This window comes from Myodes glareolus, chromosome 11 (assembly GCF_982192425.1).
Source record: "Myodes glareolus chromosome 11, mMyoGla1.1, whole genome shotgun sequence".
Taxonomy (NCBI): domain Eukaryota; kingdom Metazoa; phylum Chordata; class Mammalia; order Rodentia; family Cricetidae; genus Myodes; species Myodes glareolus.
In genome coordinates, this window is record NC_142036.1 from 41,482,609 (window position 1) to 41,506,659 (window position 24,051).

The 24,051-nt window shown below is 39.4% G+C and overlaps 1 protein-coding gene and 1 long non-coding RNA gene across 5 annotated transcripts in view; one reads left to right on the forward strand and one right to left on the reverse strand.

Annotated features, from left to right (window-relative positions):
• Lin52 (lin-52 DREAM MuvB core complex component) overlaps positions 1-24,051 on the reverse strand; it is an 82,218-nt gene that overhangs the window by 51,047 nt on the left and 7,120 nt on the right. Inside the window, exons 4-6 of one of the 4 annotated variants that reach the window (XM_048449171.3) lie at positions 22,823-22,889; positions 20,227-20,310; positions 20,110-20,130 (exon numbers count right to left, since the gene is read on the reverse strand). In XM_048449171.3, the coding sequence (XP_048305128.1) occupies positions 20,110-20,130; positions 20,227-20,310; positions 22,823-22,889 (172 nt within the window). Of the gene's footprint in view, positions 1-8,045; positions 8,170-20,109; positions 20,131-20,199; positions 20,311-22,822; positions 22,890-24,051 lie in introns of those variants that run through there. The other 3 variants (XM_048449173.3, XM_048449170.3, XM_048449172.3) reach the window with 3 other exon arrangements.
• On the forward strand, positions 14,166-16,008 carry LOC148120480 (uncharacterized). The gene is made up of 2 exons (XR_015739331.1): positions 14,166-14,308; positions 15,366-16,008. It is a non-coding gene; the product is annotated as an uncharacterized LOC148120480 (long non-coding RNA).

A 24,051-nucleotide genomic window follows, 5' to 3' on the forward strand; every position in this document is an offset into this window, starting at 1 on the left:
AGATCAATACCATAGCTGTAGCTTTAGGGTCAAGCCTGGCTACTCTTGGATGCTATCCTCCACCTGACTGAGAAGGCTGCATGTCCATTCCCAACCTGGAGACACATGACTGAACCTTGTTAACATTTATATTTGTTAAACTTAATACAAGGCTAAGGGAAGAGCCCATTCAGAGAACAGTAGCACTCACACTAGCACTGAAATACCTTAAAGTATGTTGTTCTTTTAAAACATGTTTCTTCAGTTCATGAGTCCATATCTAATTAAGTCCTTGTCTTCCTGAACTTGACAGCTGACAGCGGCAAAGAGCAGACACTCCTCTGCCTCCTTGTGTAGCTATGTACTTTCCCAACATCAAACTGTTTCTGGTAAGAAATTTTCTTACTAATAACAAGCTTCTTAACCTAAGCAATTGCAAAGCCTATTCCCATCAGACATATCTAGAAATTGCATCTTCTTTTGATTTGATCAGAATATAGGTGACACTAACTTGGTCCTATCTTCTATACTTAGACTGAATAAAGGCTGACAAAAGAAAAAAGACAGTCCAAATGTCAACCACAGATGTTCACTAAGAAAAACAGTTTAAGTTCATAAAATAAAACGAGATGTGGGTAGTAACAAGTTAAATGAATAGCGAAGACACTGTTTAGTTGTTTTTAGATTACTTTGTTATACAGGATATGGTAGCCCTACAGTATAACTTTTCCAAACACTAGAATTGGGCGACAGTTTATATCATGAGGAACAATTCTGATGTGACAGGAAAGAAAAGGATTAAAAACTAAGAGAGGGGGGCTGGAGAAATGGCTCAGCAGTTAAGAGCACTGACTGCCCTTCCAGAGGACCAGGGTTCAATTCCCAGCACCCACATGGCAGCTCACATATGTCTGAAAATCCAGTTCCAGGGAATCTGACACCTTCACACCAATTGCACATAAAATAAAAGATAAATAAATCATTAAAAAAATCTTTAAAAAAAAACTAAGAGAAGGGGGGTCTCCTGTTCTACAGTAGGTCAAGACAGACTGAAGACAGTGGCCACACCCCAACAGGTGACCCAATGATGATTAAGAAGAAACCCCTCACTAAGGCCAAAGGAAAGGTGAAAATCAAAACTTTCAGATAATTTTTTGAAAACAGAGTCTTACTTTATAGTTCAAACTGACCTGGCATCTGCTTCATAGCCCAGACTGGCCTTGAACTCATGCTCTCCTGGGTACTGGGATTATAGCTGTGAGCTATGATACCTAGCCCCAAGATGATTTCAAATCCCATTTAGGCATTTTTTCATCATGGTTTCTGGGAGGAACTCAATTCTGTATCTCCATGAATTTTCCCACTCCCATCCACTGGTAGATGACTGCGATCAGCTGTGGCCGAAAACAGACTACACGCAAAATGAAGAACTCAGAGGTGTGGAGGAATCAGCTGACTGACTCCCATTCCGTGTGGACTTGTGGCTGACTAGAAGGTGAGACTCACCACATATCTGCTTGTACTTCTGCTCGCTGGCTGTGTAAAGTACCTCACAGAAGGCTCAGTGTATGCAAGGAGCTCTGACTTAAGGGTTTGCTTAAATATTAAGTCTACTGGAAGGAAAACATTTGGTCTGTGCTTCCACCTATTAAAACAAAAGTTCTCTTAATTTTCAGTTTCTTTCCAAACTGTGATTAAAACAAGAAAACACTCAAGAGCTTCTAAAACTCAACCCTCAACACTCACCCTTTATGAGACAGTGTCTCATCATGCAGCCTGAGTTTGTCTGGAATTTGCTATTTAGACCAGGCTAGCTCTAAGACACTGAGATCTACCCAACTCTGCCTCCCAAGAGCTGGAACTGAAGGTGTGTATCATCACACCCTGCCAAGCTCTAAAAATGTCTCTTTAAAGACAGGTGTATTGAGAATTTTCTCTAGGCCTGCCTTTCTGTGGGGAATAGCTGCCACAAACCACTTTAAGTAACTGGGGAATAGTTGAGAAGACATGGCAGAGACAGTCTTCATCTTACCTTTAACTAGAAATGCATGTTCTGAAAAGGAAACTGCACCTTAGAATGCTAAGAAGAGGAAAATGGGGACAGGGAAGCTTCCTTATCAACAGTGATAGGAAAGGGAAGGCATCTTAAAGGTGTTGTATAAAAGGAAGTTAGAAAGGCTTCTTCACATTTAATGTGAAATTCATACCGATCTAAGAAGTTGTGTCTTCATTTAGGGAATAAACATTACTTGTCCATGTTCCATTTTCAGCAGCACAGCCTTATCCTAGGGAGTCATTTGACCACAACAAGCAAGCAAATGAGAGGCCAAGGTCCAGCATCAATTCCTCTCCAAGTATCCCCACCTAATCTAGCAAGCTAATGCAAATCAAAGCAAACACTTGAGTGCTGCTGGTAGTGAAGCCTGTACCTTTCCCAAGAGAGGCCTGTAAAACAGGACAGTCACTGACAGCAGTACAATTACTGACACAGATACAGACTTTATGGACATGTTTATCCCCGCTGTAAATCCACACTCTCTCTCCACTCCGATTCACGAGTCATAAAGAAATTGCAGATAATGAAAAAGTTGGGGAAATTTACAGCATGTCGGAAACCTCAGACAGCCAGAAGAAATTAAAGAGCTGACTAGGGATAAATCACACAGGTACAATTAAAACTTCCCATATACCTCTTCATTTCCAAACTGAGGCACAAGCCAATGGGGCTGGTGAAAAGCTGAGGTCATGACTCCTCAGGCTGCAATCATTTCTTACTAACTGCATGTTCAAAATTAGCTAACTCATAGGTCATGTGTAAACGCAGATTTCTTGCTGCTCTTCTGATTTCCTCTTCTCTCCACTAGAAGCACCCACAGAGCAATTCTGTCTGTAAACAGGCCAAATTGCAAGAAGCAATAAATGGAAAGGTGATGTCTCCTCTCCTACTGCCATTTCTGTAGGTACAGGACATCTTTTACCACCATGACCATGGACTGAGCATTAAAATGAGAAAGTGGAGCTACAATGAGTGAATAAAATTGGAGGTTTCTTGTTCCTCAATAAATAACCACTCTGAAGTTTTCATTTTATCTCTTTTCAACACCCCAAAGGGGATTTTAAAGGATTGTTATGTTAGCTACTAGAATAAGAATCACTTTTGGTGATACTTGTTTTTCAACAGTGGACGAGTTAATGGTTCAGTTATACAACCATCTTTGCACGTGCTGATTGATATGCAACTCTTATTTCAACAGTAAATCAAAAAATGTCCAAAGAAGTAATGCCTATTCCTTAAACAATGAGGCTTTTAAAGAGACCCCTACTGCTGAAGACCACAAGAGCTGACATTGTGGTCCTGTTATTCTCAAAGGCCTTTTATAAAATCCTGAATGAGGGGAAAAGGATAATTCTATCACATGCACTCTCTCTTCACCTTCCCCAACTTACTTAGATGCAACTGTGGCCTTTAAAAACACTAGGATCTCTCTTAAAAGCAGAAATAAGAACATAGCTTTTTGCCAGCTAACTTCTATGTAACCAAACAAAAACAAGACTGTCAATGAGGTCAGATGCAACTCAATACTAAGCACTATGCATCTGTATAGGACAAAGCTCCCAGCCAAATTAGCTCTAATATGATTTGAAATTATGAGTCCTATCAATAAATAAAGGCTTTTTCAAAAAAGATTTAAAGGATGCGATGGACATGGCTTTGATTTTGTTCCAATGTGACCCCCTGATGATTTCAAGTCCATTTTACACTTCAGAGAACCCAAAAGTCATTTTCATTTTATATATTAAGATTTTATTCTCTAAAGTAAAAATAGTTCTAAGAAACTGTTACTAGTTTCAACCCACACAATCATTACCAGAAAAACTTAGGTCTAGTAGACGGATCTTAATTCTATTTATTCAGTCAGTACAAGGCATGCTCTCTGAGCTGTTCATGCTTTTAATGAAAAGTGCCTTAAGCTTCTAAGTGTCATAAGCATCAATCAGTATCTAGGATCAACAGCAACTGTTAAATAGAAGCAGTTTTATTTACAAGCTCCAAGAAGCAAATCATATTTTATCAAATGAGTATTAGAGTGAAGCCAAGAAACATAAGCTCTGTTCCTCTGCTGGCAGGGAAGGCTCCCCAGAATCAGAATCAAAATCAGAAGAGCTGGAGTCTAATCCTAGATTTACAGTTAACTACTTGACTCTGGGCAAATCAGTTAAACCTCCTTATTGATTTGTTTGTTTATTTAGAAATAGGCTCTCATGTATCCCCAAGCTGACTTCAAATTCACTGTGTAACATAGGAAGCTCTCCAACTTCTGACCCTCCTAACTCTACCCCAAAAGTGCTGGGACTACAAGCATGTCCCATCACCACTGGTTTACATGTGCATGGGATCAAATCCAGGGCTTTGTGCACACTGGGCAAACACTCTCACCAGAGCTACACCCCGAGCCGCTATGTCTACAAATTTTAAATGTACATTTAATTTGATCTAAGAAAGGATGATTGTTGCAGCATGATTTACATTAGTGAGATGCTAAAAATGACCTAAATGAGCACTGAAATAATCACTCCAATAAACTGCTATTCTGGAGTCTTTTCACAGCACCTTACATCAAGAAAACATGTTAGAGAATAGGAATAGCTTAGAAGTGGACATATAAAAATCATATATATCTGCATAATCGCATGTATGAGTGAGTATGTGTGCACACACACGCATCTTTCAATATGATATCACTTATAAGATATGTTTAGAGGGTTTGGCAAGATGTTTACCAAAATGTTAATAGTGATTGTTTCAGTATGGTCTAATTTTAGTTTTCTTTCTATTTTCTAATATTCTCTCTCCTCTCTACAGTATCCTCTGAATTCTGCCATTTCTCCAGCAGGCACCACCCCTAGTCCTAAGGTGTCGGGTACTAGTCCCTCCAGCCCTTACACACAGCTCCCCACATGAGTGTGCAGAGCAGTCCGTGATGGCCTCCAAAGGGATCCCATCTGTCTGGCACTCTGTCCCTGGAACTCTAGCTCCTCAGCTGCTCTACAATCAGCTGTTCTTCTCCCGACACCACTGACTGGAAGCTCTCAGAGCAGTACGCTGTAGCAACCAAAAGGACACTGTCATTTGTTGCCTTATGTCCAGCGTTATGAGCACATTTTTTCTTATATATTTCGTCATTAAAAATTTACCTCTGTCAAGAAGATGACTCTAGTCCCTGATAGATCATTTGGTCTTTCTGCCACTGGCTAACATGCCCAGTAGAGAAATCCAGAAGCCATGCTTGACAGTTTTCTCCCTCATCTCTCAAAGAAAATCCATCAAGACTTGTCCTTGCCCTACAACTTTCTCAACTCAATAACCTCTCTCCATGTCCATCAATAGCACCCTAGTACAGATCTTGGCTTCTGCAATGACATTAGTTAGCCTAGTTTCTCTCTGGTCTTCCTCTTTAAAAATTCTGAAATAATAGTATTAGTAGCAGCAGCATGTTTACACATGATGTATATGTGAGTAGTGCCACGGCACATGTGTAGGTCGATTCTCCTCTACCTTTAGGCAGGTTCCAGGGATTGGACTCAGGTCAACAGGCCGTGAAGTAAGCACCTTTATCCACTGAGCCGTATCACCCATTTTCCTGCCCTCCTCTTAAACATTTCTACACAGCAGATCTGGGCTTGCCACAGCAAGAGTCAATTTTAATGGGTGACAAGCTTCCTGGGTGTCTCCTTACATGTGGCTTTAATTAGAGCCCATGAATAGACGAAATCTATATTTATTTTCTGGGTTCTATGTCCACCTATTCTATATTCTCCTAGATAGCTTCTGCACACATTTGTAGTTATAACTAAGTTACCCCACATTTCTCAGAGATTGTTCTTTACTCAAACTTGAAACACAGAAGTTCTTTTTCTTGAGACAGAAATGTCTCACATAGCCCAGACTGGCCTTGAACTCACAAAGTAGCCAAGAATGACCCTGAACTTGATTCTCCATCTACTTCCCAAGTACTGGGATTATAAGTACCTAAGAGTTATTATTCATTCTTCCTAGAACTCTCCAGCCCCAATTCATATAACCAGTCACCAAGACTTTGCATTCCACCACCCAGGTTTCTAGACCTCATCCCTGATTTTCAAATTCTATTTTCCATTATCACCCCCTCCTACTCTGCCACTTACAAATTTACCACTATAAAATATTAAGTATGGTTTGGATTTTTATTGCTATATTTTTTTTTGAGATAGAATCTCACTATATATAGTCCAAGCTGTGCTAGAATACATAGAGATCTGCCTGTCTCTGTTTCCTGAGTGCTGGCACATACAGCCATGCCCATATATATTGAGATTCTCATAATGAAGTTGTTCAGATACTGGAGACTGCAGTCTCACCCACTCTATAGTACTTACTGTGGGTGGTACTTCACCTGGCTGACACTATTTCCAAGCTAGTTTTCTCCCTTATGTCATATTCAGGCAATCACCTCTCTCATTAACCTTAGTTTCTTCAGAAGCACTTTTATTTATTTATTTATTTTTAAAAAGTTTTTTAAATGTGCATGAATGTTTGCCTTTGTGTATTTATGTATGTGTAGCACACGCATGCTTGGTGCCTGAGGAAGTCAAAAGGGGGTACTGAATCCCCTGGAACGTGAGTTCTAGACAGTTATGAGCTGGAAGGTGGGTGCTAGGCACTGAATCCAGGCCCTCGGCAAGAGTAATGAGCACTCTTTATAACTAAGCCATCTTTCCAGCCACATTTACTTATTTATTTGTTGTAAATAAATTTGTTGTGTGCATATGTGCTTGTCTGTATGGATGCCACATACACACAGATGCCCTCAGAGGTCAGATGACATCAGACCCTCCACACTTGAGAATACAGGCAGTTGTGCATCACCTGACATGGGTACTAAGAACTGAACCTTGGTCCTCTACAAGAGCAGCAAGTGCTCTTTACTGCTGAGCCATCTCTCTAGTCTCAAAGGGCACTTTTTTAAAAAATTTATTCTTTGTGTCTTTCACATCATGCATCTCCATTCCATTCATTTCTTGTCCCTGTGTATCCGTCCTCTGCCCTTGCAGCACCCTCCCCCCATAAAATTTAAGAGAAAAAAGAAAAGAAAAATGGTGCGGGGGGTGGATCTCATGGAATCTGTAGTGTGACATAGTAAGTCATAGTAAGTAAACTCTTTTATCCATATATCTTTACTTACAAGTATTCATTACAAAGAGTCACTGGTCTGGTCCGAGGCCTCTGGTTTCTGCTACACTAACATTCTGGGCCCTCACTGGGACTCCTCTTGGGTATCCTGCTGTTGTCCTGTTGTGGAGATCCTGTAGTTTTGGGTCTACAGGACCAGCTCCTTCATGTGCTCCAGCAGATCACAGATGGGGTGGATGTTGGGGTGAGCCAACACATCATCCTGGTTCTGAACCTGAGTAGTTGCAGGGTTGGTCAGTCTGCCAACTCCCAAGAGGCATTTCTTAAACTATACTTTAAAGAAGCAATTTCTAGAAGATGCTCATTATAGTAAGATAGTTCACCTTCTCAAAGCTTTCATTAACTTAAATAAGCTTTTCATTCTTTGTAATATAGGTAATTCCTTGCAATTAACCTCTCAAGAATCTCTTCTTGGGCTGGGCATGGTAAATTAGTACCCAGGAGACTGAGGCAGGACTGTTGCATGAGTTCAAGGCCAGTTCAGGCTACAGTGAGCTCCAGGTCAGCCTGGTCGATAATCCAAGAGCCTATCTCACTATCTCACTTGCCTCTTATTTCCTCTTCCCAAGAAAGAATCTCGGGTTGTAGAGGTATCTTAGTGTAGTGCTTGTCTACTGAAAGTATAAGGTTCTGGGTTCCATCCATCCCCAGCACTGCAAGCAAACAACAACAACAACAAAATCCCCAAATGTTCACAAGAATATCAGCTGTTATGTTAATTTCCTAACAGACATGTCCTACATTCATGAAGTAGGGACTTAAAATTCATCACTTACATTTTTTTTTTTTTCTGAGACAGTTTCACTGTGTGGTTCTGGATATCCTAGAACTCACTTTGTAGGCCAGGCTGGACTCAAATTCACAGGGATTTGCCTCCTAAATGCTGAGATTAAAGGCCTGCACCACTATGCCATTTCTAATTAGTTACAATGTCTTCATTTCTGCAAAAGATCCTGGAACTGGAAAAGAAAAACCGCAGGACACTGAGACCATGAATAGTGCCGAGATGACTTCCAAAACCTCCCACAAAGACAGGCTGAAAGCATCCACACAACCCGCGCATTCCCTTCTTCATGCTGCTTTTTTTGCTAGTTGGTTTTAGAGTTAAACACATTCATTTTCACAGTCCAGCACTCAGGAGGAAGAAGAAGTTGGGTTTCTGAGTTTGAGGCCAGCCTGCTCTACATAGGGTGTTCCAGGGTAGTTAGGGCTATAAGGAGAAACTTTGTCTTAAGACAAAATAAAATGCTTAAGAAGCCAGACACATAAAAAAAGACATCATTTGTCATTCCATCATAAAGTTCAAAATGTATCAAAATTCTTCTAAGACTGTATGAGTCACAATACTGCTTAGCTTTGGGGAAGGGGTCAGACAAGTACTAGGATGGGCATAAAGAAGGCTTTGTGTCTTGTGAAAGTTCTGTATCTTAAATCTGTTCTGGGCAACAGTTATATGAGGTTGTTTATATTATAAAAACTGGGATATATACTACAATGTTAATTTATATATATATATATATAATATTCAATTTTATTAAAAAAGAGACAGGGCCTCATGTAGCCTAGGCTGGCCTCAGACTCACTATGTAGGCAAGAATAATCTTGAACTCCAGACCCTCCTGCCTCTACTTCCTAACTGCTGAGAACACAGGTGTGTGCCATTGTGTCCAGTTTTATATGGAGCTGGGGATCAAACCTAGGGCCTCAAGTATGTGTGCTAATGCATTCTATCAACTGAGCCTCAGCTCCACCCTTCTAGAGCTTTTGAATGGAGGCCAGAGGTCAACGTTAGGTGCTGTTCCTCAGAAGCTATCAAGCTTGTTTTTGAGATAGGGTCTTTTACTCGCCTGGAATCTGTCAAGTAGGATGGGCTGACCGGCCAGCAAGTTCAGGGGTCCTCTTGTTCTTACCTCCTCAGCACTGGCTTTTGTAAAATATGCATTCTGAGAACAGAATTCTGGTTCTCATTCATGCCTGGCAAGAACTTCACTAACCAAGCTATTTCTCCACTCTAAGACTTGATTAAAGAACAAAAAAATGGGGACTAGTAGAATATTTGTATATCAGAAATATCACTTTAGCTCTGTTTTCTCATTCAATATCCGAAACAGATTTGACTGTCCTCTTGAAGGACATCCTACCAAACACCCAGTCTTAAATTTAACCTTTCACAACAGGCAACCAAATGCTTTATTTTTCTAATCAAGAGATTCCTCTAGTTATATGAAAAAATGTCCTTTAACAAACTATTAACGTAGATTTAATGGTTGAAGACACTTTTCATTTATATATGTTAAAGCCATTACTTCCCTAGTACCCACAGTGAAGTACTTTGTATTCATTTATAAATTCTCATGCAATGTCACTCCTTTCCAGATTATATTTTCAACACAAAACAGTAAATAAAACAAAGCTACTGCTCTTTAATCTGAAACAGTAAATACTGTTAAATTGAACTCTTTAGAGCATCAATAATAACACTTATAAAAGACAAGCAAAACAGAATGTGTTCATTTATTTCCCCATGAACACAGTCATTCCCAGATTCAAAGCCTAGGAAGGATGCGACTTCCATGAACCCTATTGGAATTAGTGTAAAAAAATAAAAACCTGATAAATCTTACCTGTTGTATCTCTCAAACAAACGGCTGCAGTTTCACTTCAGACTGCAGGCATTCTAAGTGGCTCTTTGCTTCCTCTATAGTTTAATACTAAGTGTTTAATTTTCCAACTACAGGCTAAAAAGCCTGAAATAAAGTTTGACAAAATTGCCCAATGTTTGTTTAATAAAAGATGCTTTTTAAAAAAATTTTATGTCTAAAAAATGTTTGCATGCATACATGTATGTGCACTACATGCATAACTGGGGCCAAGGGGGTCAGAAGAGGGCATCGGATCCTCTGGAAATCATGTTACAGGTGAGCTGCCATGTGAGTGCTGGGAAGCAAACCTAGGTCCTCTACAAAAGCAGTAGGCGTTCTTAGCTGCCAGCCCCCTTTGGGTTACTGAGATAGCTGTCTTGTGTAACAAGTCTGCTTTTCAACTCACGATCTTCCTCTTTTAATCTCCCGAGTGCTAGAATGACAAGAGTGGGCCACCATGGCAGGCACAAAAGATGCCAACCAAATCACCTTGTGTCCTTGACTAACAGCTTAGCAATTCTTTCTCTCCCGAACCTCTACTTCTGCAAGGACACACCAAAGTTGGAAAAAGGAGTCCTACTCACTTTTTAACCTAACTAGTCGTGAAAACTGACCTGCTGTTTTTAACTGACAGAACGACTCTTCCTTAGAGTTAAAAGCTTCTCAGGAACACAGGGATGAATCTTTTAAATAATTCCAATTATTTCTAAAATAGTATTGATTTTCCTTCATTTTTAAAAGTATTTTTCCTATATAAGGAAGTATTTCCTTCCTGACATTTAATATGTTCCTACACTTCAAAACTAAAAATAAAACTGCTGATTTTATAATCTCCTTTTTTTTTTTTCCGGGAAACTGTTTCTCTGTAGCTTTGGAGTCTGTCCTGGAACTAGCTCTTGTAACCCGGGCTAGCCTCAAACTCACAGAGATCCGCCTGCCTCTGCCTCCCGAGTGCTGGGATTAAAGGCATGTGCCACCACCGCCCGGCTTATAAGGCAAGGTGTGATATCACACATTTTAATCTCAGCACTTGGAACAGAAGCAGGAGGATCTCTGTGAGTTCATAGCCAGCTCATGATCTACATAAAGAGTTCCAGGACAGTTAGGGCTACATAAGAAGGCCCTGCCTAAAATTTTACACACACATACACACACACACAAATATATATTTATTTCTGTTGTGTGTGTGCACATGCCAATGTGCGTTCCAGGGATCAACCTCAGGTTGTCAGGCAGCAAGCACAGTTTCCCACTGAGTCCCCTCACTGACCGATACTCTGATTTTTTATTCTCAATACTGTCCTTACATGTGAGTATTTTCTAATGTTTACTTGGCTATCCCTCTAGTTTTCATGGACCTATTAGGTCTTTCTGTGATTACAGCTCTTGAGATAGAACTCAGGGCCTCATATTCTATCACTGAGATAAATCACATGCACATACACTAGTTCCTCTGAATATACATCTTCTTATCTAGCATACATTCTGTAGAATTATATAAAATGATACTTTAAAAGCAATCTTATCCAAATTGATTTATGTCCTGTCTTCTCTCCTCTATCCTGTCCCTCTTTCCCAAATCACAAGAGAGTAAAATACCAGAAGCATTTTATGGCAAAATCCTCTTTGTGAGTAAAACCATTTCAGAGGCAATGTTGGGTTTATGAAATAACTTGACTAATGGATAGAAGATATGAATGCTTATAAGCCTTAAAGGCAATTTAAGGATTTGTATATCCTAATTTGTTAGCCAAGGGAAAAATGAGAAATACCGACATGTTTTATTTCCCATTACCATAATACATTTTAAACAAAATAATTAAAAGCTAAATTGACAATTTCTAATTATGAGAAATAACCTTGATCCTTTCAAAGTGTGGATTCTAGATTTTATGCTGTATTTATTTATCTAAACAGGATGCTCTGATAAAGAATCCTGCGAGGTATTATGGAATGCATCAAACAAGACATAAGGCTAAGTTTTGAATGGTATTTGAAAGAGCAAATAGCAGTAGTTTTTACAGTGATTTTGAATCAAGTCTCCTAAATTTATATTTTTAGGTTATAATAATTTATCCTTTTTTCCCCTAAGACAGGGTCACATACAGCCCAGGCTGACCCGAAACTCAATAGAGTCGAGTCTGCCCTTGAACTCCTGATCTTCCTGCCTCTACCTTCTGAGTCTTAGACATGTGCACTATCATGTCCAGATCTAAATTTATATTTTCTTGACTCTGAAGCCTTAAAAGTAAATATGATCAATATATAGGAAAATGAAATTCACTTTTCTTCTTCATTCAGTTAAGCTTCCTGTAGCAACTTCTACAATAGCCCTCTTCTCTTTGAAACAATTACTTATTTGTATTTTTCTTTTCTTTTTTTGGTTTTTCAAGACAGGGTTTCTCTGTAGCTTTGGAGCCTGTCCTGGAAGTAGCTCTTGTAGACTAGGCTGGCCTCGAACTCACAGAGATCCACCTGTCTCTGTCTCCCTAGTGCTGGGATTAAAGGTGTGCATCACCACCACCCAGCACTCTTTATATTCTTAAAGAATTTATTTCTCTATGGTCCATTAAGAGTCACTTACTTATCATCTTTCCCTTTCCTCATAGATTTTAATGTGCATAGTAAAGTAGTATATTTTACTCAGATTCATATACCATACAGAGAGATCCCTGTGTGAAGCAGATAAATAGCTGCTGAATGGGACACATTTCTTTCTTTCTCTTCTTATCTGATCGTTATGACTTAATGGCTGAAAGCTTTATTTTAAAATAATTTAATTTTTCTTAAAGGGCCACTAGCACAAGTTTATTCTATCAATTTTAGATAAAATTCCTGTTTTCATTTAATATGGCAATGCCTCATATTGCATGGTAACAGAATCCAAAAATGAAAAAAAAAACAAACTAGGAAGAAAGATAATGTACATCAGAGAACTGAACTCGTTCTGAGAGTCTTATATCCAAGTGTGGGAGCAACTTATTAAACAATCACACATTTGGAATGTTAAAAAATCCAACCTTTGGGCTGGAGAGATGGCTCAGAAGTTAAGAGCACTGGCTTCTGGCTGTTCTTCCAGAGGTCCTGAGTTCAATTCCCAGCAACCACATGGTGACTCACAACCATTTGTAATGAGGTCTGATGCCCTCTTCTGGTGAGTAGGCATATATGCAGACAGAACACTATATATAGTAAATAAATAAACCTTAAAAAAAATTAAAAAAAAAATCCAACCTTCATGCTTGGTGGTGGTGGTACACGCCTTCAGTCTAGCACTTCGGAGACTGAGGCAATGCTTCTTAGGACAATAAAGAAACGGAAGAACTCTGAGCTTCAAAAATATACATTGCTTCAAAAAGGAAATGAGCTTTAAAAAATAAGATGGAGCATTGAGTGATGGTGGCGCACGCCTTTAATCCCAGCACTAGGGAGGCAGAGACAGGCGGATCTCTATGAGTTTGAGGTCAGCCTGGTCTACAGAGCAAGTTCCAAGATAGCTAGGACTGTTACACAAAGAAACCCTGTCTCAAAAACTCAATCAATCAATTCATAAATAAATAAATATTTAAAAAACAAGATGGAGCGATGAAAAGGGTGCCACACGTCTTTAATACTGGCACTCTGGAGGCAGAGGTAGGCGAATCTCAGTGAGTTTGAGGGCATCTAGGTCTACTAAGTGAGTTTCAGAACAGCCAGGGATACATAGAGAAATCCTATCTCAATAAATCAAAAAAAACAAAAACAAAAAACAAAGAGTGGGGTAAAAAAGCTAAAAGGCAAATTGTAGCGGCACACAACTTTAATCCCTGCACTCAAGAGGCAGAGGCAGGCCTGTGAATTTGAGGTCAGTATGGTCTAATAATGAGTTCCAGGACAGCCACCATACAGAGAGCCTGTCTTGAAAGAAAGGAGGAAGGAAGGGAAGAAGTTAGGCAAACAGTTTGGTAAAGCCACAAAAACTGCTTTTACCCAAATCAGAAACCCAGTTCAAGCAGTACAAGTCCTGTAAGACTTATGCTGCCATCTAGAGGCTACATTTGAGATGAATACTTTCCTACATCAAGATCTACTAATTTGTTACACAGAGGTTACCAAACAGGGCTTAAGAGCCAAAAGCATCTTGATACCAGGCCACAAAGAACACCTAGAGTCACAATTATTCTTTCCTTCAGTCACAGGCTAAAATTAGAACTCAATGGAGCTAACTCCCTTTAGATGTATTTAGAGCTAGATGTGGTAGTCCATGCCTTTTGGTGCGGGAGAATTGTCTATATTCTGTCAATCATGTTTTAAATAAACGCTGATTGGCCAGGCAGGAGGTGTAGGCGGGGAAACCAGAAAGGAAGTGGAAATGATGCAAGGAGAGCAGGAGAATTCTTGGGAGGAGGAAGTTGATTTCTCCCACTCCTGCCCAGATCACCGAAGCAGCAGGATGTGAGCTGCCCCACTGAAAAAGGTACTGAGCCTCATGGCTAACATAGATCAGAACAATGGGTTAATCAAGATGTGAGAGTTAGCCAGTAAGAAGCCTGACCTAACGGGCCAATCAGCTTTATAACTTAAAGAAATCTCTGTGTTATTTTCTTTGGGGCTAAACAGGCTGGGGGAACAGGGCAGGACAAAAACTCCGAACAAACCGGCCCTCTCATGTTATGGATAACTGCATCCACAGAAAGCCTGAGAAAGCTTGGGAAAGACCAAAGTAAAGCATTTCTGTTTTCAGCCGTAGCAGGAAAAAAGCTGTGCTGTTTTAAAATGCTGGCTTTCTGGGCCGTCCTGCCAGGGAAAACTCTTGACTCTTTCAAGCAGGCAGTCCAGACTATGGACACACTGTTGCAGCTTGCTTCCTGGCAAGGACCTTGAAAAGCCTTAAGAGCTTTTGAGTGTTGTTTTCTCCATATTCCTTAGCAAATTAAAGACCCACATGGTCAGAAAGAGAGAGATATACAGTAAAGAGAGATTCAAAGAAAAAAAACCTCTAAATGGGTTAAAGTCCTTAGAAATAAAGAAAAAGAAAGAAAGAGAGTAGTTGGCTGTGGTGGTACATACCACCTTTAATCCCAAGGCTTGGGAGGCAGAGGCAGACAGACCTCTGTAAATTCAAGGTGTGGTGGTAGACACCTTTAATCCCAGCACTGGGGAGGCAGAGACAGACGGATCTCTGGGAGTTGAAGGATAGCCTGGTCTACAGAGGGAGTTCCAGGACAAAGATATGCAGAGAACCTGTCTCAAAAAGCCAAAAGTTAAAAGTAAAAATAAAAGAAACAGAGGTTAAAATAAAGCCACGTAAAGATGGAAAATACACAGAGAATCTTGATACTGTATGCTATTATGCTCTCTTTAAATCGTTTGAATGCTGAGGAAGGAGCAACAGCTGCTAAAAGATATTTGCTTATAAATGCTGCAGAATTAATCCAAGATAGGTATTTTGAAAATACCTTGGCTTCAAAATTGAAGTCAAAACATATGTATGTTATGACTTTGGAGAAGAGATTTTGCTTTTGTTTCCACAGAAAATGAGAGGCTCTGGATTTATTCAGAGTTAAGAAAAATCCACTTTGACCAAGGGAGACCACCTGAGAAATCTCCAGTAGGAACAGATGGCCCAGATGTCTGAGTTCTTCATCCAGAACAGGTTCAAGACTGCTGCCTGAGATGATCAAGACTCACAAGATACTTCAGTCAGGATTTGATCATAACTCTGAATTTTCTTTAGGTTTCCTTAAGATTATCAGTGCCCCCAACCAGCTGGAAGTAGCCTGAAATACTACGCCACGCCCACATTCCCAAAAACTGGACTATGGATATTTTCCGTTGTTTTTCTTTTTTAAAAAAGAGGGGGAAGTGGTGCGGGAGAATTCTCTGTATTCTGTCAATCATGTTTTAAATAAACGCTGATTGGCCAGGCAGGAGGTGTAGGCGGGGAAACCAGAAAGGAAGTGGAAATGATGCAAGGAGAGCAGGAGAATTCTGGGGAGGAGGAAGTTGATTCCTCCCATTCCTGCCCAGATCACGGAAGCAGCATGATGTGAGCTGCACCACTGAAGAAGGTACTGAGCCTCATGGCTAACATAGATCAGAACAATGGGTTAATCAAGATGTGAGAGTTAGCCAGTAAGAAGCCTGACCTAACGGGCCAATCAGCATTATAACTTATAGAGATCTTCTGTGATTTTTCTCTGGGACTAAACAGCTGGGGGGCCAGGCAGGACAGAAACCCACAAACAAACAGGCCTGGCCCTTTCATGTTTAAATTCCATCACTTGGAAAGTTGAAGTAGGAAGATCACCATAAGTTCAAAGTCAGTCTGGGCTATACAACAACATTCTGTCCCATAAACAAAAAATGTAGATGGACAGTAATTTCTCAATATAATTAGCTACTTTTCAAAAGTATATGCCTACAGGGTCCTAACAGAAGAATTTAGAAGCATTGGTTTTTCTTTGGTACAACCACTAAAACTTATATCATATATTGGCATAGACTCAACAATGTAATTAACTGACTGGAGTATCAAGTTTAAATGAGGGCTGGAAAAAGAGCTCAGTCGTAAAAAAGTCATAAGGTTCTTGGGAAGGATCTGAGTTTGGTTTCCAGTACCAATAGCAGGTGGCTCACAATGACTATAACACTGTTCTGGGGGATCAGGTGCCTTTGGACTCCTTGGGCACTCACAACAAGCATGTATGCACATACATATGCAAATAAAAATGAAATAAATTTGCCACACAGTGGTGGTGTACGCCTTTAATCCCAGCATGTGGGAGGCAGAGGCAGGTGGATTTCTGTGAGTTCGAGGCTAGCCTTGTCTATAGAGTGAGTTTGAGGCCAGTCAGGACTGTTTACATAGAGAAATCCTGTCTCGAACCCCTCCTCCGCAAAAAAAGAAAGGAAGAAATCTTTTGCAAAGTCTAAATAGGGAAGTCTCAAATGTCTTTTAAACAAAAATGTTTTTAAAAGCTCAAAGAATCTAGGCAAATTCAATGTAATTTTATTTTCATTAAAAACTACCTATGAAAACACCACAGTCTTTAACACCATACTACATGCTTTCTGTCAAGATCAGAAAGGAAATGAAGGACATCTACTCTTACCACTTCTGTTCACCACTATAGTGAAATTTAAGGTAAGAAAATAAAATCAAAACATATCTAGATTAGAAAGGAAGAAACATAGGCTGGAGAGATGGCTCAGTCATTAAAGGCTAGGACCACAGCAGAAAATACGAGAAAGGAAGGAACAAAATCGTTCCCACTTGCAACAAGGAATCTGTACACACACAACTTTACGTATGGCTGGGGATGTACAACTGACTGATAACTCATGAAAGCAAGTTAAGTATTCAGCATCAGTGGGCAAAAGAAAATCCAAACCACTATGAACCTTATACTCCTAGGATAGAAGTAACAACTTTTTAAAAGGCCAATAATAAGTATTAACAAAAATTCCTCTACTGCTGGTAGAAGTATACAATGGTTCAGTCATCTTGGAAAACAGCCTAAGAACTCTTCAAGAAGTCAGATACAAACAAAGAGCACACCTTTAATCCCAGCACTTGAGAGGCAGAGACAGGCAGATCTCTGGTCAATCAAGTCCAGACTGGTCTACAGAGTTGAGTTCTAGGACAGCCAGGGCTACACAGAGAAACCCTGTCTCCAAAACCCAAAGGAGTCAGATATAGTGCTACCATAGACCCCAGTTATAAACACAAGAGAACAGAAATGCATGTCTACACATGACTTGTCAGAGCAGCATTGTCCAACAAATCTAAGAGTAGCAACGATCAAACGTCTCTCAATTGGTGATAAATACAATGTTATACCTACCCAAAGGAATATGATTTGACCATACAAAAGAGAGCACTGATATATTCTGTAACACAGCTGAACACTGAAAATGCTACTTCAGTAGAAGAAATCACAGCTGGAGGGAGCTAGCAATGTACAGGCTCTGGGTCTGATACCCAGCACTTTGAGTAAGAGACAATGAAAGAGAGAGAGAAATAGAGAAAAATGAGACTCCAGTCACAGAGACTATATACTACATGATTCCAATATAGACAAATCTATATTGGCATAAAACAGATTAGTGATGGCTGAGCCCTTAGAAGCTTGTGAGGAAATAAGGAGTAGGGAAAATGAGGCAGTAGTGAAAATATCCTAGACTTGACTATGTTGCAGACTGAACTGTTCAGTATAAATAGGTGAATTACAGAAACATGAACTGCAGCTCAATAAAGCTCTTACAAAAAAAAAAGAAACAAAAACACAAATGCTCTAGAGTTCCAAGGTTTAGCTCTGGCTACAAAGAGACGATCAACAGCTTTCCAAATGTTTACAACCTATTTTCAGTTATTTCCAAGTTAGTGATGATAAGTAAGTAGGTTGTTTACATAACTACTTAAAAACTTGTCACCTTCAGAACCAAGGAAAAAAAATCAGAAAAGGGTAAAAATTGCAGAGAATCAGTAGGATGCACAGCAATTAAATGAGTCTCAGGAATAAAGGCAACAGCCTACTGTTGTAATTCACAGGGCTAAGTCAGTATCCCAACCACACCATAATGGTAATGAGAAGGGTTCAAGTACATACAGCCAAACAATTAGCACACTCCATGTTGTATGGACTAAATAATTATCTACTGCTATCAGAGAAGAAAATATCCCAAGACCTTCAAACATTACTTCTCCTCACTAAACACCAATTACCTAAAACTAGAGCAATTTTCAAAAGCTTTCATCCTTTCTGTTTTAAGTCAATGGGCCTCGTTAGACATCATTGTCTCATTCTAGGGGCATCTAAAATTGACTGTCAGTTGATCTACAAAGGCAGTCTCAAAATGAATGACTTATTTTGAAGTTACATTTAATCCCAGAGCTAAAACAAACATAACTATTTCCAAGAATGGTGAAAGTGCCTTAAAAATGAAACAAATCTATAAAAGTTATTGCATTTTAAAATCTGTACACCAAAAGGGTTATCTGACATATAGCCACGGACGAAACTAAAGGGTAACATAAGGCTCACCTCCCAAAAGACAGAATCTAGTTACTGCCAGTACTACAATGTTCTTGTTATTTCTATACTCTCATTTAACAATACTGTGAAATGACAATCATGTTTTGAGGCTAAATATTTTCTGCATTTTTCTCATCTCATCATCTTTATCAGGGCAGATATTTGCATGAAAACAGTATCACCGGTCCTCTGGGTTTCATCAGTTCCTACTGCTTATTTTTCACCCATGTCATCCTTTCAATTAACATAGGAAAAAAATACCAAGACATAAAAACACCAGATTAAGGTGTCAAGTGAAAGACAATCCCTGGAGTAGATGAATACTCTAAGAGCACAAAAAAGATGTTTTTATGCAAATACACTATACACGCTAAAACAAAGAGACTATATCCAAGAAATCCTACACACATCGATGTAATCATTTCAATTTCTAACTTATTTTCTAACCTCAAATAAATTCCCTATGGCCAAGGAAGATGGCAGGAAGTTACAAAGCACTGTTACAGAAACTGAAACAGGATGAGTTATGAAGAACAACATAATTTATGTCTCTACTGCTCTCATCCCACCCATGCTGACAGGAAAACAATCTTCTTTGTTCAGCCTAAGTTCAGTGATTAAGATGGCTGAATTAGTTGACTACAACTAACCCCAATCCCAATGTCGTCAGTTCTGAGAAATATAAAAATACTTGGCAGTAAAGATGGCTCAGTGGGCAAGGCAACACACTGCCAAACCTAATGACCTGAGCTCAGTTCCTTGCTGGCTGACTACTACCATGCAGTATGTGTTCTGGTGCAGAGCAGCTGAAGTCTCTCCCAGAAAAACACTCTTCCTTCCTGGAGAATCATAATATTCAAAAACACAAACTGGATCTCTTTCTGCTCACTTTCCTTAGTGCCTAGAAAAGGCCATCGCCAGCAGCAAAGACTCGAGGACTAACGGCTCGGGTAGAGTGAGCCTGGGCACACAAAAGGAGGGGTAAGGACACCTCAAGCGACATCATTAAGGGTCACAGACCTAGATAACCTCAAAGCCATTTCTACCCCTGGATTTTTAATAAACAAATGTGAACTAACAAAGTCTCTCTTTAGACTGAACTAGTTTTAGTTGATGTCCTAGCACTTAAAACAAAAAGGTTCCAAAAGATATGTATTGCACAAAAATTTTTACCTTTAAGTCCAATCAATAGTTTAGCACATTCTATCATAAAAGGTACAAAGTTACATCAAGTTCCTACCTTCAGATGGCTTGTCTTTGCCTTGGTAAAATGAAAAGTGTATTTTCATGAGTTATAAATAGAATTCATTGTGAAATATACAACATGTACCTTGTATAAAACTAATTGGGTACTCACACTCATCCAGTCCCAGCTGATAGGCCAGGTTCTGGAGACCTCGTACCTTCTCCATCAAATTAGCTGTGGTGAGGCTCCCCAGCTCTGAAATAGAAGACTTTATTTCAGTATCACTTCTCACTGGTCTGCAGTAATAATTAATTTGGGTTGATAGTCCTAGTAATAAAAGATGTCTAGTTGGGTTGGAGGTATAGCTGAATGTCAGAACACTGACCTAGCGAGCAGGAAGCCCGGGATTTGATCACCAGAACAATGAAAGAGTGAGGAAGACTTAAAGCTTAATTTCCTTCATGAATAAGTACAAGACAGGCCCTTCATTTCCTTTCCTCCAATTTTACATACTCTTCAGCAAAAACTGTTAAGTTTTCTACTACTGCAAAAACACCTCAGCATTATACTTAACAAATTAAGTGGGCTTTAAATTATTTATTTTTAAATTTTTAAAAATGTATTTAGTGTGTGTTTGTGCACACTATTGCATGGGTATCAGAGGACAATTTGAAAAGAATCAATTCTTTCCTTCTAGCATGTGGGTTCTAGAGAGCATACTCAGGTTGTCAGGCTTGGTGGCATGTGTCTTCACAGCTGAGTCAGCTCACCTGCCCAAGTGTGTTATTCCAAGCATCTGTTTATAACATTCATTTTTGCCTATCACACAAAATGAATATACCATTAAAATATGAAGCCTTATGATGTGACATATCATAGAGAAAACCCTGCAGACACATCTTGGTCACGTAAATCTGATGTTGTCTACATTTACAAATCCCAGGATTTCAACTATATATAGTAGCAATAGCAACAAAGTACTGTTCACCATGTCCCCACTGTAGACAACATAAACTTAAATATAAATCCAAACTTTCCCTTCAAATCCAAATTTTGCTTATTTTATTTACAATTAATTTTACTTCCCAGATTTTACTTACTTAAAATAAAGGTTACTCCCCAGATTTTCATTTAAATAGCACCTAAATCCTTGTTTAAAACAGAGATCAGTTTTCATAAAACATAGTATGCTGTGAACTCTCACTAAAAATTTAGTTTTCTTAGTAAATATAAGTTCATCACTTATTACATAAATAGTTTTGGAATATTAGGACAATGAATCTGAGATCCTACAAGACATACTTTTCCATGGGTAGGGGAGGAAATCAGCATCTAACCACGCAGTGAATGACTTAGGAAATCACACAAAGGAGCTCTGCTCTTCCCTTCATCATTCTGCAGTCTGCAGTCTTTCCTGCAAGGAGCTTATGCCACTTTCTTGACTAGCTCAGCTGCTTAAACAGCTCGAGAATCTTTACCTTAATGTTAATCTATTACTTCACAACCATCATGAATATGAACACCATATGAATGATATCTTTAAAAAAGACCAAAACCATAAAATTAATGTTTTTTTTAATTTAAATCTCCATCCTGATTGAACTCCAAATCATTCATCAAACAACAATATTCGCTGCTCATAGAATTCTTGACAGAAGAACTGAAAGGACAGAAAGAAAGAAAAGCTTCGTCTTAACCCGTTGGGAGAGTGGTTCTCACCCTTCCTAATGCTGGGACCCTTTGATACAGTTCCTCACGTTGTGGTGACCCCAGCCATAAAATCATTTCATTGCTACTTCATAACTGTAACGTTGCTGCTATCATGAATCATAATGTAAATATCTGGTAGGCAGTGTATTTGGTATGGGACCCCTGTGAAGAGGTGGTTCAACCCCTCAAAGGGGCACAACCCACGGGCTGAGAACTGCTACACTCAGGGGGTTGTCATTTTATAGTACTAAGGACAATATGTGGCTTTAAATTTTATAAATAAGGCTCTTCTATTATAGTGAAGACTAAACTTTAAAAGACCAGAGTTTAAACTTTATAAATTTATAAACATTAGCCATTTTATCTCTAAACCTTTGTTATTATCCTACCTAACAGGGCCTTCATAATTCAGTGAGAAATTTATGTAAGGTTTTTTTTAATCCACTATAAGCATTATACAAAAGTAAGTTAATATTAAAAAAATAAACACAAAAGAGTTCACTGTGAATCATCCTTGAACTGGCTGAATTTCTACATCTGTAAAAAGTAGAGAAAAGCATTCCAGCCAGACATGAAGAACTATGAAACAGATAGCAACGTAGGCAGTGTGAAGACAAGACCATCTTAAGGACGTAGGGACAGAAAAACTGCACAGTGGTTTGTGGACAGATGTAAATGCAACAGTAGAGGACAAGCCAGGCTTGGCGGCTACCCATAGTCCCAGATACTTAGGCGGCTGGGACAGAAGCATCAGTTGGGCTCATGTATTCAGAGGCCAAACTGAGCAATGGGATGGGACCCCACTAAAACAAAAACGAGCCAGGTAGTGGTGGCACATGCCTTTAATCCCAGCACTTAGGAGGCAGAGGCAAGAGGATGGATTTCTGAGTTCTAGGCCAGCCTGATCTACAGCGTGAGTTCTAGGACAGTCAGAGCTAAACAGAGAAACCCTGTCTCAAAAAAACAAATGAACAAACAAACAAACGAAAACCAATCAACCAAACAAACAAACAAAAAAAAACAAAACCCAAAGATAGTAGACACCAGCATCACAAACCTTTCAACATATCGATGTCATCGCGTTCTATTTCAGCCATCCATTTGGGTGGAGAGCTAGTGATGGGCTGTCAGAAAAAAAAAAATATCCATTCAGGTGCATCCTTCTTATGAGAATGTAGTTCATCACACAGCCTTCAGATTGTTTGAAAATCCTAGAAAACTACAATCTTAAAAATCCAGGTTTTGTAGGTGAATAGATGGCTCAGCAGGCAAGAGCACACTGACTGTTCTTTCAGGAGACCCAGGTTTGATTCCCAGTACCCACAACTACCTGTATCACAAGGGATCTGATGCCCTCTTCTGGCCTTCTCAGGCACCAGGCACACATAATTAAAAGCAGGCTTTTAGATTCAGCTTTTACTTCAAAAAGTCATTTTACAAAATCCTGCTGCTCAGTTTTAAAGTTGGTCTCAGAAAGGTAGTTTTGGATGAATTTTGATGTGGCTACTATTTCTAATTCAAGAATAAGTTAGTTCATCAATGACATTATTTAAAATTCCATTCTTATGAAAGACTCCAATTAAAAGTTTAAAACAGTATGAGTAACAGTCTCTAACAGAAATAAGAATCAGAGATGAGAAAACCCCCAGTTCAAGTGGGAAGAGAATAATGGCCATCACTTGACATTTCATCAGTAACTTTTTTTTTTTTTTTTTTTTTTTTTTGGAGACAGGGTTTCTCTGTGTACCCTGGCTGTCCTGGGACTCTCTCTGTAGACCAGGCTGGCTTCAAACTCACAGAAATCTGTCTGCCTCTGCCTCCTGTATGCCAGGATTAAAGATGTACGCCAACACCACTCAACTAGATTTCATCATTAAATTTTTTTCCATTTATTTATTTGTATGACGTCTCTGGGGAGGGAGTAGAGCATGTGTATGCCATAAGCAGGTGTGTGGAGGTCAGAAGACAACCTGTGGGAGTCAGTTCTCTCCTTCAATCATGTAGGTCCAGGGACCAAACTCAGGTCATCAGGCTTGACAGCAAATGTGTTTACCCCGGGTTCATAATTGTATTGTAGAAGTTTTTAGAAATCTTCATCATTAAAAAATGTTAATGGACATAAGTGGGGTACAACTGCAACCCGAACAAAGGCTGAGGCATAAGGATAGTAAGCTCAAGGTCAGCTTGGGTTACTGTGGTGGTCCCTATAAGAACATGTTGGGAAGGTTTAGGAGTATGGTCTTGTTGAAGGAGATATGTCACTAGGGGTGGGTTTTAAAGTTGCAA